General features: G+C 45.9%; 1 protein-coding gene across 1 annotated transcript in view; it reads left to right on the forward strand.

Moving 5' to 3' along the window:
• The first annotated feature begins 696 nt into the window (after positions 1-696).
• The window catches only part of LOC8035578 (proteasome activator complex subunit 4A), a 166,525-nt gene continuing 151,212 nt past the window's right edge, over positions 697-16,009 (forward strand). Inside the window, exon 1 of the mRNA XM_002399761.4 lies at positions 697-1,054. Coding sequence (XP_002399804.3) covers positions 858-1,054 — 197 coding nt within the window. The 5' untranslated portion in view covers positions 697-857. The remainder of the gene's footprint in view (positions 1,055-16,009) is intronic.

The following is a 16,009-nucleotide window of genomic DNA, read 5'->3' on the forward strand; positions in this document are numbered from 1 at the left end:
CAGAACTAAGGCATTTTATACTAAGAGGAAAATTTCAAACAAAAACCCCCTTTATGTGTTGGCGACAGCAGCCGCGGTCATCTCGTTTCCGGTAGGTACTCAGTCTGCCAGCGAACGAAAAGCAATCTAACAAAATGAGAAGCAAAATACACTATTTCTCATGAAGATATTATCAGTCACTAACACTGGTGAATACTGTCCCGTAGTACTTTGCGGACTGTCTAACATACACACGCTTCGTAGAGGCGTATTCCGGCACAGGTACAGAAAAAGCATTGCGGTGTGTTACCGTCTTTCTCTTTCATCACGTCGAAATCATTGAAGTCGAGTTTCGAGCCACTCCTGCGACTGAATCAGGTGAGAACACACACAGAGCAACGCTGGAAGCGGGTACCTTTGCGAGTTTGAGGTAGGGAACCTTTACTTCGGGGCAGGATCGAAAAACACGGACGCCAGAAAATGCGGACCAGCTGAATGGGGAACCGAAACCGAAACTACGGTCACAATTGTCATAATCTTCGCGAGAATGTGATTTTGAAAATAACCTGATAAAATGTTAAAAACTAAAGCAAGTGTTTTTCTATTTCGCATAGCTTGGAGTTTAATCTTGTTTGTCTTAAACTGTTTTTATTAACTCAAGCGTAACGTTGACTCAAGCCGTTGACTCAAGCTTATAATTTCGCCAAAATTAGCTGCAAACAAAAACACGCAACGCCACCATGTGCGAGCCTCGATTTTCGTCACTTCCGTTTTCCGCTTCGCCTAGTTGTGGAGTCACGATGACTGACGTTCGAAAGGGAAGGTGTTCGCGGACCACGGAACGCTCGGACTCCAACTGACCAGCAGCTCGGCCGACGATGGACGTGTCGCCGGAGTCCCCAATGGGGCCCAAACTGCAGAAGCCGCTCGCGTACAACCGCCTGCTCCCGTACGGCGAGCAGATCGCCGACGAAGCGGCCTCTCTACTCGCCGAGATCAAGGCAAACCTCGCACGGGCCGTCATGCTGCGCGAGGTGAAGCCATCTGCAGTCGCCTGGACCGGACACCTGAACAAGTAAGAGCAGTCGTACTGGTTAACACGATGCAGTTAACGGACGAGGCCACAGGCGCCCTCCACTGCACCGTCCAAACCTCGCAACACTTGTCCAGCTGGTCACCTTTTTTTTTTTTCTTTTTTTTTCTTCTTCTCCGGTTTTGTTTGCACGTTCCGAATTTCGACTTGGTGGATGCGTTTCGAGCGTCACTTCACTCACATTTCTTCTTCGTGCGGCTTTCTCTGCGTTTTCTTATCCTGCTATCTCGACGCGATCGACGCGGAAAAATTTTCCCGGCTGTTTGAGCGCCGCTGGCACTTCCCCGAGCGTGCCGTGGCCCCTATACGCGGTCCGCAAACGAGCGAGAGCAGCCGCGATCACATTGGGCACGGCCTCTTCCAAACCGCAGTCTTCCTGTACGCCAACATAAACCCACTGAGATTCGCTTCATGTTCTGCCGCAACACGGGGATGACGGGGATCTGAACGCGATGTGGTGCCGCGTGCAAGAAAACCGCGGTTCGTTCGAATTCGCGTATCCTCTGAGCGACATTCGCGATATTTTCCTCAAGCGCGGATGGCTAAAAGTGTCCAGTCATCAAGGGGCTAAGGAGGCGCACTTTGTTTTTTTTTTTCACATGATTTGAGATGGGAGTAGCTTAGTACAAGCGAGGCTTGCAAAACTCGATGCGGCGCGTGAGGTGGGTGCTTTTTTTAGCTTTAGCTTGCTTTAGCTGAGGGCTCTGAGGAAGTCTTTCTCGCAACGTTGTCAGCGTGAGCGCGTTTAGGAAACTGCCTCTGAGGCGACATGAGGCTTGCGAGACAGAACGATCTAGTCGCTAAAATGGGAACGCCCTCAAAACGGGTTGGCTTGTGCCGCCTCTTGGCTCTCTCACTGATGGACATCATAGGGTGGGGTTTTTTTTTAGCTTTAGCTGAGGGTTCTGAGGAGGTCTTTTTTGCAACGTTGTAAGTGTGAACGTTTCGGAAACAGCCTCTGAGGTGACTTGAGGCTTGCGAGACAGAGAGATCTATTCGCTAAAATGGGAACGCTCTCAAAACGGGGTTGGCCTGTGCCGCCTCTTGAGATCGGTGGTGGGCCTCACATGTCAAGGTCGGACTACTACTTGATTTCATTATCAGCACCGTAACCAGAGGCGCCCATGGTTTACGCAAGTGCGGTTGCAGATTGCACCAGCGTCTACTATTTTTGTGTAGTTTGGGTAAAGAGGACACCGTGTTCAAAACTATTGAGGATGTGTGGCCACAGAACCTTCGGTAGTTTAAGTTGCATGAATGTTTTAAATCAATTGAGTGGTAGTTTAAACCTCTGAGATGTACGCTATTTGTATTGTAATAATCACTGCGAAGGAGAGTGCTTACAAGAACCATTGCTATGTGGCCTTGGAAGAATTCAAGTTTTGTAGCTTCGATTAATGAGATAATTATTTACTGTCCTCAATTTATGCATGCATATGTGGGTGATGCTCAGCAAAGGCAATCAATTGAATGTGTTGAATCATTATAATGAAAATACATACCGAATATCCTTTATGCAAACTCTATATTTTGCAAATTTGGTCCAAGCTAGACTAATTTCATCAAATAAGACATAAAAAAAAAAAAAAATTCCAGTTTTTATATGTAGGATTGCACGCCTTTGGTCAACCATTTAAGTCAGCCTTTTGTCCAGAAGACAAAAGGTAAATTAGCGTTTGTCTCGTGCACTTCGTTGACACCGACCTCGGTTCGCTTTTCGAGGAAACAATAAATGGCCTTCTCGGCGCGAAATGTATTTTTGCATTAGCAAGCTTGCCTCCCACTGGTGTTTTGCGCTGCTTGGATCTGCGGTTGTCGAGCGTTCTCTCACTTTAGCAAATGGAATATCAATTTCAATTGACAGTTTTCAAAAATGCATGCCATCCGCTGCGCCAATTACCGGAGTGCTCCATTATTTGGGCACTTTTGACGAGCACGTATTGGACACAAGGGCTGTGTCGGCACTCGGCGTGAACTCGGCTAGACTCGCGTCTAGAAGTAGTGCTGCGCCGGTGTTGGGCGAGGATTCGGATCCAATCCCGTGCTCCGTGCCCAAAAAATGGCGACCGCCAGCGTTGCTCGACGGTGTTCCGAATAGGTTCTGTTGCAGCAGTTACCGCTAGGAGTTGCAGTAGCGTCAAGAAGCAACACAATCCGGCTACACTTTGGCAGGAATTGTCAGCGAGGATTTCCAATTGAGTTCTTCAGGTGGGCATGTGTTCGAGCATGTGGCTTATTTTATTTAGGTTATAAAGTGAATAGAAAATATGCCGTTCTATAGCCGTGGGTCAGTGAAAGGAGGATGCCCCGGTCGACCGCCAGTCTGTGCGGCTGGTGGCCAAAAAAGCCAGCTTTGGGCACTATACGCTACCGAATGTTTGGCCACGAGTGTTGTGTTGCGGTTTGGCAGGGCATTCAAGGCACTTAAGCTCCGTTTCGGGTCCGGTTATTGGGGCGGTGACTTGTCTCTAAACTGCACTGCGTGGCATTACCCGTCGAGCTGAACTTCACTGCATGGTCGGTATGCAGGTATAATTTCACACATTTATGCTGAGCAGAGTGTTTCTTTTTTGTGTCCAGACTGTGGTAATTTCGCCTAATTTGCTTGCGCCGCCAATTGTTTGCAAAATTGCTAAGACAAGGTTCTCGCTAAACTTGGGCTGTCTGCAGCGTGTGATTATTTGCGTAAGCAGAAAGGGTGCTCCGCTCCCCACTAGGAGTGTCCCGTGCCTCCAATGGGGCGCATGACTGCAAACTCTTTGCATCTTTGCCAGAGATGTCGTGATGGGAACTTCTAGGCGTGCGACTGATGAAGAGAGCCTGCAGTCAGATTTAAGCATTAATGAAACTGAGCACAAATTTTTAGTTTTTAAGACTATGTGGCTAAAGGTTTAGTCTGAACTTTTGCCTATTACATTGCATAGATAATCACTAAGTTGAATAATAATAATCCCATAATATTTATTTCGACTCACAAAAGCCATGGTCCCTCATATAGGCGGGTAGCTCGTAGCATAAGTGGCTTTAGGAGCCGCATCATGCGACAATGCAGGGAATATTTACGTATGAGTTAATGGTAAGTAATATTTGATGGATCATCATTAAATACTGATTGCCTTTTTAAAAATGGAATCTGTTGCTCATTACAGGTGACATTATGGTATTCATACGTTAGACATTACTTTTTATTACTTTATAATGGTCCTTCTAATTACAGTTAGGAACAGGGATGCTGGCTTTCAGTCGGTTACAATAATTTATTGTCGTATCGCTCGTCCCTGTGTGGGACATACTCTTCTCCAGTCGTTGTAAAACATGTACTTCTTTGTATCTATAGAGGCTCTAGACTAAAATAAAGGCACATAGAATTGTGAACTGCAAGGTTGTACAATTATATGTTTGGTGCAACGTAACACAGTGGAACTGAAGTTTCATTACTGCTTTGCGACTAACAAGGAAAATGGGTATTCTTTAAAGTTGTCGATGATTCAAAAGGATCTTGAACAAAGCAAGCCAGTCTTTCTCTGAAAGGCCATCCCCCTACTTTTCAGGAATTACCCGCAACAAGACAATCTCCTTCAACTGATGTAGTTTCCTCAGTTTTATTTGTCGAATTTCGCAGCACTGGGACCATACCTAATTAACATGTTTTTGTCAGTTGATATTGTGTTTCTTTGGGCTATTAGGGAAGAGAGGAAGGGCTACATGACTCTGTTGCTAATTTCTCAGTCTTTCCTCAAGGTTTTGCTACATACCGCAATGATAAGAAAGGACATGGTAGTTGTACTTGCATGCTTTATTTCATTGGAGAAATTAACTGGTTTTTCCACACAACAGTCTGGTTGCAAGTCATTTCTGATGCCTCATGTTTATGAGCATGAGGTGTTATTAAGCTGCGGTAAGTTATTTTGAAGTGCTTTTATGAACATTATAAATCACCGAGAATATATAAAATCTGAACAAGAAAATGTAGTTAGCAAGATTCCAATTGAACTTATAATTATATTCGCAATATCATTGACTTATGACAACTTTTTTCTATAATGGAAGGAATTGAGCAGGTGTTAACTTGATGGTACAGTTTTCTGTGAGTTGGAGAAAGAAAGCTAATGAAGCTACACATTTTTCTTTTTAATGGAGATACATGTTTTTATAGCTCAGTAGAAAAGAATGTTGGCCACATTGTAAATGCAGCACTTCTAAAAAGGGTACTCTAATAATTTGTGCATCACCAAAAAGCAGGGTAGTGTATCGTCAAATGTAGTAAAAAGACATATTTTTATTTTTTGCATTTTGGTGATGGTTTTAGTTTTACTGCTATCGAAACACGAAGATGACTGTGTGTTGAGACTTGTTAACTCATCGGCTACCACGCTTCCGGGCCCTTTATACCGCTTGAATTTTGCCCTAGAACTTGGCTAGTCTCTGTATCATTGTTTTGCTGGTGTAACCTGCTTTTAGAGTACAAAGTAAATGTGGCAGACAAAGAAACATGTTTACTTACACCTCAAAGACATTTACTTCAGCCAATCACTCGCGTAGTCAAAAGAAATATTTTTCTCGTGTGGAAGATCTCGAAGCGTTGGGCATATGGACAGCTGCGCCACATTTCTCAACTTCCTGCCGGCTCTCACTTTGCTTCCCTTGTGCCTTGCACACTTGGCACTGCCTCATATCAGTAGATTCCCCATCTCTCTCGAACAGTTCACCAGTAGATTCTCCATTACCTTCTCCGAGGAAGAGAATGTTGATTTTCGTCGTTCAAAAGGCTGTGCCGGCTACTCGCTGCTGCCATCTTTTCAGAGAGTAAGCATTAGTTGAAAGCACCAAGATCATACAAACAGGAAGCCAAGCAAACAGTATGACTGTCACCATCTGATAGTAATATATCCAACTCTGCCACAATAGGTAGTTGTAGCGCGCCATCTCTGACTTGCGTTTTTAACCACTAAAGTTTACTGCTCGACGATTCACTGGCTTTGACTGTTTGGTCTTTGCTGGCGCGGCTGGCGATTCGCCGTCTTTGGTAGGTAATGGGTTAATGTTCCAACCCTGCACTGCTGTTCCTTGCATCATTTTAATATATTAGATAACTTGTGGTGACCTGCTCGTTTCATCGCTATGCACAATGGGCTTACATAAGTGGGATTAGTGTCATGTTTTCATGTACTATCAACACATTTTGGACTTTTATCTCGAGGCCTAACAGATTGCAGGTTTTATATTGCACTAGTTGCCATTTAGAATTTCATTTCTCTAGGCTAGTTTATACAAAAATGGTAGGTGATTTGAGTTTTATTATCTGGGTGGACAAAACTGTTTGAAAACCTTCATTATATGTGAGAATGCCTGCAGCCAACGTCTTCATTGACAGGATTTGGTAGAAAAGGAGACATCTGTGAAAAGCATGAGTTAATTTCAAGAGCTGAATGTGCCTGCTATTCGCGTCTCCAGCTCGACGCTCGCCCTCCCGCGGCGGAAACGGGAAGCGCTCTAGTGAGGGTCCCCGACTCTCCTGCTCAGCGGGCATGGCGGAACTGCTCGCGATCATGGCTCGCGAAATGTCGTTTCCGAATGTAAACAAGGCTCTTCACTGTCCCAACGTAGTGCTGCAGCCGGTATGGGATTGTACCTTACTGGAGAGTTTTAGTATTGCACATAGAAGCAAACGCAAGCGGTATGCGTTTGCGTTAGAGTTCCGTGCCCCACGTTGTGCTTGCGCCCCATCGCCATGCGCCATCCAAGACCGCAGTTTCGGGCTCCGCGCACGCGCAGTGTAGAACATGTAAAGCTAACGCAAACACACAGGGCTTGAGTTCGCTCGTATACGTAATATTAAAACTCGCAACTGTTTCACCGGCTTCCAACGCCAACGAAACGTGCTGCAGTGACCAGACTTGCAAGCAGGTAGGCATTCCTTCGAACTGGAAAGGTTGAGATTGGCAAAACAACAGCGAGCAAATACAAAAGTAAATAAATGTTATGAAAAAACTAATAATTAAAAAAAAGCTTTTTTATTTTTTTTATTTTTTTTATTTTTGGGCATTTGGTTTGGAAGGTTATTGGCGGCGACTTTGGGCGTTTCGCCGGTTGTCAAAAGTCGCGACTTTGAGCACAATATACTTTATTCACGATTAATGTAATTTTACATGGATTTCTCACATTCGCTAAAATGTTTTCATTGATTTTAGACTATTTTTTATTGGTAATTAAAATGCAGCAACTGAAACCAGTGATGATAATTAGCACAGTTTTTATTGTCATATTTCTTCGCGCGTTTAAAATTAGATCATAAGCAACAAATTATATTAGAACTAGAAGAATTACTTATTCAAATATGTGACTTTTAATATTATTATTATTAATACAAATCGCGGCAAAGTATGCCTGTAATTAACGCCAAGATCGCGAGAATAAGCTATTTAACAATATTAGTCTTTCCAGAAAGGTATAATTCTGTTTTCTTTTTAGCATATGAAAAACTCTGACATAGTTATCAAGATAGACAAACAGTCAAACAATGGATGTAATATGAAGTCCTACACGTCACGCAGTGCTATAAACACACACACACACACTTCAGCTGTCTGACTCGGATTCCGTCTTTGGGTTGTTGCAGTGAGAGCAGCGCTTATTAGTTTATACGTTTCGTGGACATATTATAAAAATTAGAATTATTTTCTTATTCTTGTGCTGGAATAATTGTCATTATTTCCCATGACAATTATCTGAGCGAGAGAAAGGCTGCGAGAACGCACAGATATCAGCACTGATTTTTTCAGCAACTACAAATATCACCCTGGATCGAACAATATGTCACAAAATTAAGTTTCCGCGAACAACTTTTCTAAGTAAATAATTACGATGTGAGACACATCTTGAGTCGTGAAATAATTCGAAATTAAGGCCTATATCGAGAAATTAAATCCAAAATAGAGGTAAGTTTCGGTTTCGCTCCAGAATTAAAACGCGCATCCTTCCGTAAAAAATACGCTAAACACCGTTCTTGTTTTCAGGTTAAAGGGGTAAGCTGCGCTCATAAAACATTAGCTTCCTCGTATTACCAGAAATAATTTATGTCGCTCAGTGAAGCTAGCCCACTAGACGGGCTCAACAGCGGCACGCATCTCTGACCCTCACTAAACCCGCCATCTTGGAAAATGAGTGGCGCCACCTATAGTTAGTTGGAGTCGCGGATAAGCAACCTCTTATTTTTTTTCTCTTTCGTCATCCCTAGATGACTTGAAATTGTTTTACTTCCAACTTCTGAGTAATAGCTTCAGTAGCAAAACAGATGGTGATGCATTTATCACCAGAACTGCTGTGTACACTGTATAGAAGACAATGAGGGACATTTATGCAATAGAACTGCTTATGGATGATGTAATCTAAAATTTGGCACAACTTTTGATATAACCTTTTTTAATTAATGTTTTGTATGTTTGGTTAATTGATTGTGGAGGTAGAGTGTGAAGCAATTTTTTCAACCATTACCAGTTGCACGTCTGACACTGTTCCCTCTCCTGAATAATTATATCAGTGGAAATCATTATCTCATGAGGATAATGACGCTTAATCTATATCAAATTTTATACTGCATTATTAAAAGCTTCCGATGCATTCTTTATGGGAAATTTTAGAGTCCCTTAACTTGGAAGGAAATGATGCAGTTTCTTCAAACGTTTTTGAAACGACTATGTATACTTATTTTTATTTATTGCAGATAACCCACAGGGCCCGTCAGAGCATTATGGGGGGGGGGGGGGGGGGGGGGAGAGAGAGAGAGAGAGAGAGAGAGAGAGAGAGAGAGAGAGAGAGAGAGAGAGAAAGAGAGAGAGAGAGGGGGAGGGGAAAACAAGTAAATGAAGTCACAACACACCAAAGAAAGCATGCGCATGCTTTCTTGGGCAGATGTCATAGCTAGTGCATACTTTTTTTTTTATGGTTACCAAGTTTTTCTTAGACAGACATTCCTTAATTTTTTACAGCTTTATTTTTTAGTATTTAACAAATATTTGTTTTTCAAAATGACAAAAATGAATAAATCTGTTTCCGAGTGCAACATGTTTTTCTTGTCCTCATTTATATGCAACAAATGGGAGCATATCAATGGGTTCATTCAAGTGCATTTTTTCCTTTTTTTGAATTGTTCGGAGAAATTTGGAGGAAAGTGTTTAGGTGGTATCCCTTTAAGATTCATAGGATGTTTTCAGGTAGTCATATTGTCGCGAATGACAATGATGATGCAGCAAATGACTGTGCAAACTGAACGTTTAAGGGGGGCGAACTTGTGCCCGAAGATAAAAGGAGAAAGAAAGATAACAACAGAGCGTCGCGGGCGGCGAAGCAGCAGGATCGAACGCTGAGGTGAAACTGACTCCGGCTTGCCACGCGGAGCCGCTTTTATACACACGTTGGCTTCTGGAGCATTCGACGTAGAAGGTTCGATGCGTAGAACATTCTAACCTCGAATCAGCTAGACGGTTCTCGAATTCACTAGAACATCACATTACAGTGTCAACAAAAATGCGTGGCCAGGAATCGAACCCTGGTATTCGCGTGGGAGGCAAGCACGATAACCGTTAGGCTACGGCCGCTCTGCCTACTTGGCGCACGGCATTGCTCCCCCCCTTAAAAAGTGCATCGCTCCGATGCAACACAAAACAAAACAAAGCACATAAAAAGAACGGCAAACTAAAGAGTCATTTGAAACACATAAGATCCACAGTCCTATCGAGCGTAGTACGGCTTCAGGCGCACGACGTGGACGACTTCAGGTCGTGGTGAGCGGCGTGATGTTGTTCTGTCGGGCATCACCTTGTAGTTCAGCTCGCCGAGGCGACGAAGTACCTTGCATGGTCCAAAGTACCGTTTCAGCAGTTTCTCACTGAGGCCGCGGCGACGGATGGGCGTCCACACCCACACCCTGTCTCCGGGCTGGAAGTGAACGTCCCTGCGACGAAGGTTGTAGCGGCCCGCTTCAACGCGTTGCTGGTCTTGGATCATGAGTCGGGCGAGCTGGCGGACTTCTTCGGCGCGTTGAGCAACCGCCTGGGCGTCGTCGTTCTCATTGTCAGGTGGCTCATAGGGCAGCATTGCGTCCAGCATGGTCGTTACCTTCCCACCATGTACCAGCTGGAAAGGGGTGAATCCAGTGGTCTCCTGAACTGCCGTATTGTAGGCGAACGTGACGTAGGGCAACACCTTGTCCCACGTCTTGTGCTCTACGTCGACGTACCTAGAGATCATATCGGTGATTGTCTTGTTGAGTTGCTCGGTCAGCCCGTTGGTCTGCGGGTGGTATGCAGTGGTTTGACGATGGCCGGTGCCACTGAGACGAAGGATCTCTTGCGTCAGCTGGGCCATGAACGAAGATCCACGGTCTGTGATGAGGACTTCAGGGGCGCCGTGCCGGAGGACAATGGACTTTATGAAAAACTTGGCGACTTCAACAGCCGTGCCTGCTGGAAGGGCTTTCGTTTCGGCGTACCGTGTGAGATAATCGGTGGCGACGATAATCCAGCGGTTTCCCGACGTTGACGGCGGGAAAGGGCCAGGTAAATCCGTTCCGATTTGCTGGAACGGCATAGACGGAGGAGAAATCGGATGCAGAAGTCCTGACGGCTTCGTCGGCGGTTTCTTGCATCGCTGACACTCGTGGCATGATCGAATGTATAGGTGAACGGTCTTTGGTAGCCTCGGCCAGTAGTACCTTTCTCGAATCCTGGCAAGCGTCCTGCTGTAGCCAAGGTGTCCAGCCGTTGGGTCGTCATGGCATCCTTGGAATATTTCGTCTCGAAGGCTGGCAGGAACAACCAACAGCCGTGCTGTGTTGTTGTTGACGAAGTTCTCCTTGTACAGCACGCCTTGCCGCATGGAGAATGTATGCAGGATTCTCAAGAAAGCACGGGGAACCGAACTCGCTTGTCCCTCTAAGTGCTCGATGAGCGCTCGCAGTTCAGGGTCGTCTCGTTGGAGTGCTGCCATGTCGCCGACGTCCAAAGCGCCGAGGAAACACTCATCGTCGTTGTCTTCGATACAGGCAGGACCGGCCTCGACAGGAGCTCTTGACAGGCAGTCGGCGTCATTGTGCTTCCGGCCGGATTTGTACACAACGGTCATGTCGAACTCCTGCAGTCGTAGGCTCCACCGGGCGAGGCGTCCGGAGGGGTCTTTCAGATTCGCGAGCCAGCAGAGCGAGTGGTAATCCGTGACTACGCGAAAAGGACTTCCATACAGATATGGGCGAAATTTTGTTATTGCCCAGACGACAGCAAGGCACTCCTTTTCAGTTGTAGAGTAGTTCCTCTCCGCCTTAGACAGCGTCCGACTCGTGTATGCGATGACTCGCTCTGCCCCGTCCTGCCTTTGAACAAGCATCGCGCCAAGTCCGGTGTTACTGGCGTCCGTGTGGATCTCTGTATCAGCAAACTGGTCGAAATGGCCAAGAATCGGGGGCGTCTGGAGTCTTCGTTTCAGCTCATCGAATGACCGCTGGTGTTCGTCTGTCCATTCGAACTTTACGGCGTCCTTCGTGAGGTGCGTCAGCGGTGCGGACAGCTTGGCGAAGTCCCAAACAAATCGTCTGTAGTAGGCACAAAGTTTGAGGAATCTTCTCACGGCCTTCTTGTCAGACGGCGGCGTAAATGCAGCTACGGCGCAAGTCTTCTCGGGGTCAGGGAGAACACCTTTGTTGCTCACGACGTGGCCAAGGAACTTAAATTCACTATTGGCGAATCGACACTTTGTTGGCTTGAGTGACAGGCCGGCGGTCTTTATGGCTTGAAGCACGGCTCGAAGTCGTTTCAGGTGCTCGTCGAAGTCTCGTGAAAGTACCACGACGTCGTCGAGGTAGACGAGGCAGCTCAGCCATTTCAGACCTGCCAGCACGGTGTCCATGAGGTGCTGGAAGGTGGCTGGTGCTGTACAAAGTCCGAACGGCATCACTTTGAATTTGTACAGTCCGTCGGGAGTGACGAAGGCAGTTTTCTCCCGGTCACGTTCGTCGACTTCAATCTGCCAGTAACCACTCTTCAGGTGCATCGACGAAAAATATCGAGAGTGGCGCAGTCGGTCTAACGTATCGTCGATGCGGGGGAGCGGATAGACGTCCTTCTTTGTCACAGCGTTCAGTCGACGATAGTCCACGCAGAACCGCAGGGTTCCGTCCTTCTTTACAAGGACGACTGGGGATGCCCATGGGCTCCTTGAGGGTTGAATGATGTCATTGTCGAGCATCTCCTGGACTTGATCTTGAATCACTTTCCTTTCCTTTAAAGAGACTCGACACGGCGACTGGTGGACAGGAAGTGCGTCGTCGTCAATAACAATGCGATGTTTCGCCATTGGTGTTTGGCGAATCTTCGATGTCGTGGCAAAACAGTCACTGTATTCGACAAGGAGATCAACCAGTTGCCGGCGCTTCGTAGCTGGGAGCTCGGGGTTGATGTCGAGCGGCGGTGGCGTCATGCTCTTCTGCTGTGGCGACGAGGTTTCCTCGGAGATTGCGGTGACCACGGCTGGCGCCTGAAGCTCCTCGACGTGGCCCACGGTGGCACCCTTCGTTAGGTGCTGCGGCTCCTCTCGAAAGTTCGTCACAAGAACAGTTGTACGTCTTTCTTGGAGATCCGTTACGCCTCTTGCGACACCAATTCCTTTTTCGAGGAGCAGTTGGACGCTGCCGGGAAGAGCTCAGGCAGCAGCTTCCTGAGCTCTTCCCGGATGATGCCGTGGACAATTGCACGAAGATTGTCCGCGCTGATGCCGCCCTCGTCGAATCAAGAAGACGTCAGCGTCGAAGCAGCAGGCATGCCGGCCAGTCGGTTGTAGTGGGTGGCTCGAATTGACAGGGCCCGCTCGATATTAGTTGCCTCGGCGACGAATTCATCGACAGTAGTTGGTGGGTTGCGAACAAGGCCACCGAAGATGTCACTCCTCACTCCTTTCATCAGGACGCGCAGCTTCTTCTCCTCGGTGGACTGAGGGTCAGCGCGGCTGCTCAGGCGGAGGACGTCTTCAACGAAGCTGGTGACCGTTTCGTTGGGCCCTTGAGTTCGTACTTGAAGGAGGTCTTCCGCTTGCTGTTGTCGTGTCTGGTTCGTGAATGTCTCCTTCAGGCCAGCGATACAGGTGTCCCACGACGTAAGCGACGCCTCGTGGTTCTCGAACCACTGCCTCGCGGTAGCCTCCAAGGAGAAGTAGAGGTTTTGGAGGCGCTGCTCAGTGGTCCATCCATTATGGCGTGCCACACGTTCGTAGTGCAGAAGCCAGTCCTTTACGTCTTCGTGGGTCTTGCCATGGAAGATTGTCGGGGTTCGCTGGGCAACAGGCAGGTAGATGACGGCGGCGGCGGTCGGGGACTGCGATTGCTGGTCGTCCATCGTCGGCTTCGTTGGTTGCTTGGTCCTGGGTGGCAGAAGTCCGTATTCCGGGTGTAGACCTTGGGTGCGGCGACTGGTCCGAGTTTCAGGTTCTGCGTCGAGTGGTCTTCTCACCGGGCTCGGAATCGGGCTTGCACTGCGGGCCCTGGGAGGGGAACGCTGCACGGGCATGCGCTACCCTGTACCTCCACCAAAATGTCACGAATGACAAGTGATGATGCAGCAAATGACTGTGGAAACTGAATGTTTAATGGGGACGAACTTGTGCCCGAAAATAAAAGGTGAAAGAAAGATAACAACAGAGCGTCGCGGGCGGCGAAGCAGCGGGATCGAACGCTGAGGCGAAACTGACTCTGGCTTGCCACGCGGAGCCGCTTTTGTACACGCATTGGCTTCTGGAGCATTCGATGTAGAAGGTTCGACGCGTAGAACATTTTAACCTCGAATCAGCTAGACGGTTCTCGAATTCACTAGAACATCACATTACAGTGTCAACAAAAATGCGTGGCCAGAAGTCGAACCCTGGTCCTTCGCGTGGGAGGCAAGCGCGATAAAACCGTTAAGCTACGGCCGCGCTGCCTACTTGGCGCACGGCAATATCCTGAATTGGGATAGCAGCAATCAATTTAGGCCAGCGTAGATGAACCTGGGAACGAATTAGCAGGGCTTATGAATGTTAAAACATAATTATGCCTAGTTCACTAGGATTAAACATTGTTTACATTTAGAAGTATCCTGTTGGACAAGAGTCCATGGTATGAATACCGTATATGGACTTTATTTTTGCTGGCTCAATATTTTCTGAATTTCGCAAAATGTGGGTTTTGGTAATATTTCGCAGGCACACAATTATGCGATTTCTAGTGGTGTGCTACGCATTTGTTACCATGGGGCTTTTTTTTGGTGATCAAACACCAAATTTCGAGAGTTGTATAATTTGCAAAATAAAGGTCCTCGCAAAAATGTGACCAAATGTTGTGGTCATTTGTTGTGGAATTGTGGTCATTTATTTAAGCGTATTGCAGGCTAAGAAGTCAGGAGGGGAAAGCACATTTGGGTACGCATCCTGTTGAACACACACACACACGCATGCAGTGAACAAATCTTCAGCTTCAAACAGAGGTTTGTGTGCAGCAACGTTCTGAGCACCGGAACAACATACGCATATATAACTGTCTGCAAAAATGTGCACACAGCTGTCTGGAAAGCATGCGGAAAAACATATTCATAATAACACCCCCCCGCACAATGCATTCGCAGATATACGTCCACTTTTGCACATAAATTGTATTCGCTAAGCTTTAAAAAAAAATGAGTACCAGCGAAAAAAAAAAAAAAAGAAGTATATATTGAAAGTTTACCCCGGAAGTGCTTTTCTATCGTGGCAATAATGTTCCGCCGCAGAAAAACTTCCCTCGGAAGATCGTTCCCGTCAGATGTTGAACGAACAAAGAATTATTACATGAAAGTGTTAGTTTGGGCATAAAGTGGGGTCAAGGAAAATTTATGACACTGTTGTGTCTGTTTTGTATTTGATATTGTTATAAATAGGGAGGTGTGAGGGCTATTCTTCCGTGTAAGGTGAGAAATAAGAACTTCAGGCTCGCCACTCTCCTGCACTCCGCTAATGTATCAATATTATTAGTCCTCGTAAGTAAGGTGGCAGAGTCAAATCTGTCATACTTTTTTTAAATGCACATATTTTTTTTGCAAATTATCTTAAATGTTAACATCAATAGCTCTGTGTGGATCCCAGACTACGCTCGCATATTCTAACTTCAGTCTACATAAAGAATTGTATGCTAGTAATCTGAAATTCAAAGAGGCATTCCTGAGTTTCCGGCGAAGGAAGCCAAGCTTTTTGTATGCAGCAGTACAAATATTTTGAATATGGCTTGCCCACTTTAAGCTTTTTGAAATGGTCACCCCAAGATACTTAAACTCGTCTACCTCACAAATAATTACATTATTAAAAATATTAAAAAAAACGGATGTGGCATTTGTTTTATTAGTTAAACAGAGTACCAAAATGGTCTTATCTGAAATGAATATCATGCCCCAAATATCATACCAGCTCTAAATTCTTGCAAGGCAAATGTTCAAGGATTCCTGATCATTAAGGGACGGTACTGTTTGAAATAAGACACAGTCATCGGCAAATAATCATACATTGATGGGTTCATTTCTTATAATCATGATGTCATTGTTTTATATTGAGAACAAGAGCAGGCCGTTTTCTGTGGTTTAGACACAACCTCCAAAGATAATCAAAGTTGTGAGTCATCGAAGGCACACCCTCAATACTAGAAATGGACAAAAAATTGGATACCCTTTTTTTTGTGCCTTCTAAAAATCGCTTCCGGTATCTTTCTCCTCCTTTATTCTTCCTCCCCAGTCCAGAATCGGTTTTGGTTTCGAGCAGTTGCGTTTTTTTACTTTATTAAATATATATGTGACATTGTAGCAAAATATTGATTGGGTAGTCTTCTGACACCATAATGTATTGCCTGGCTGTAAATAGAAAAGAACTTCTGGGGGCTGTATACTGCGTCAGCTT

This window comes from Ixodes scapularis, unplaced genomic scaffold (assembly GCF_016920785.2).
Source record: "Ixodes scapularis isolate PalLabHiFi unplaced genomic scaffold, ASM1692078v2 PGA_scaffold10__122_contigs__length_95168666, whole genome shotgun sequence".
Lineage (NCBI taxonomy): Eukaryota > Metazoa > Arthropoda > Arachnida > Ixodida > Ixodidae > Ixodes > Ixodes scapularis.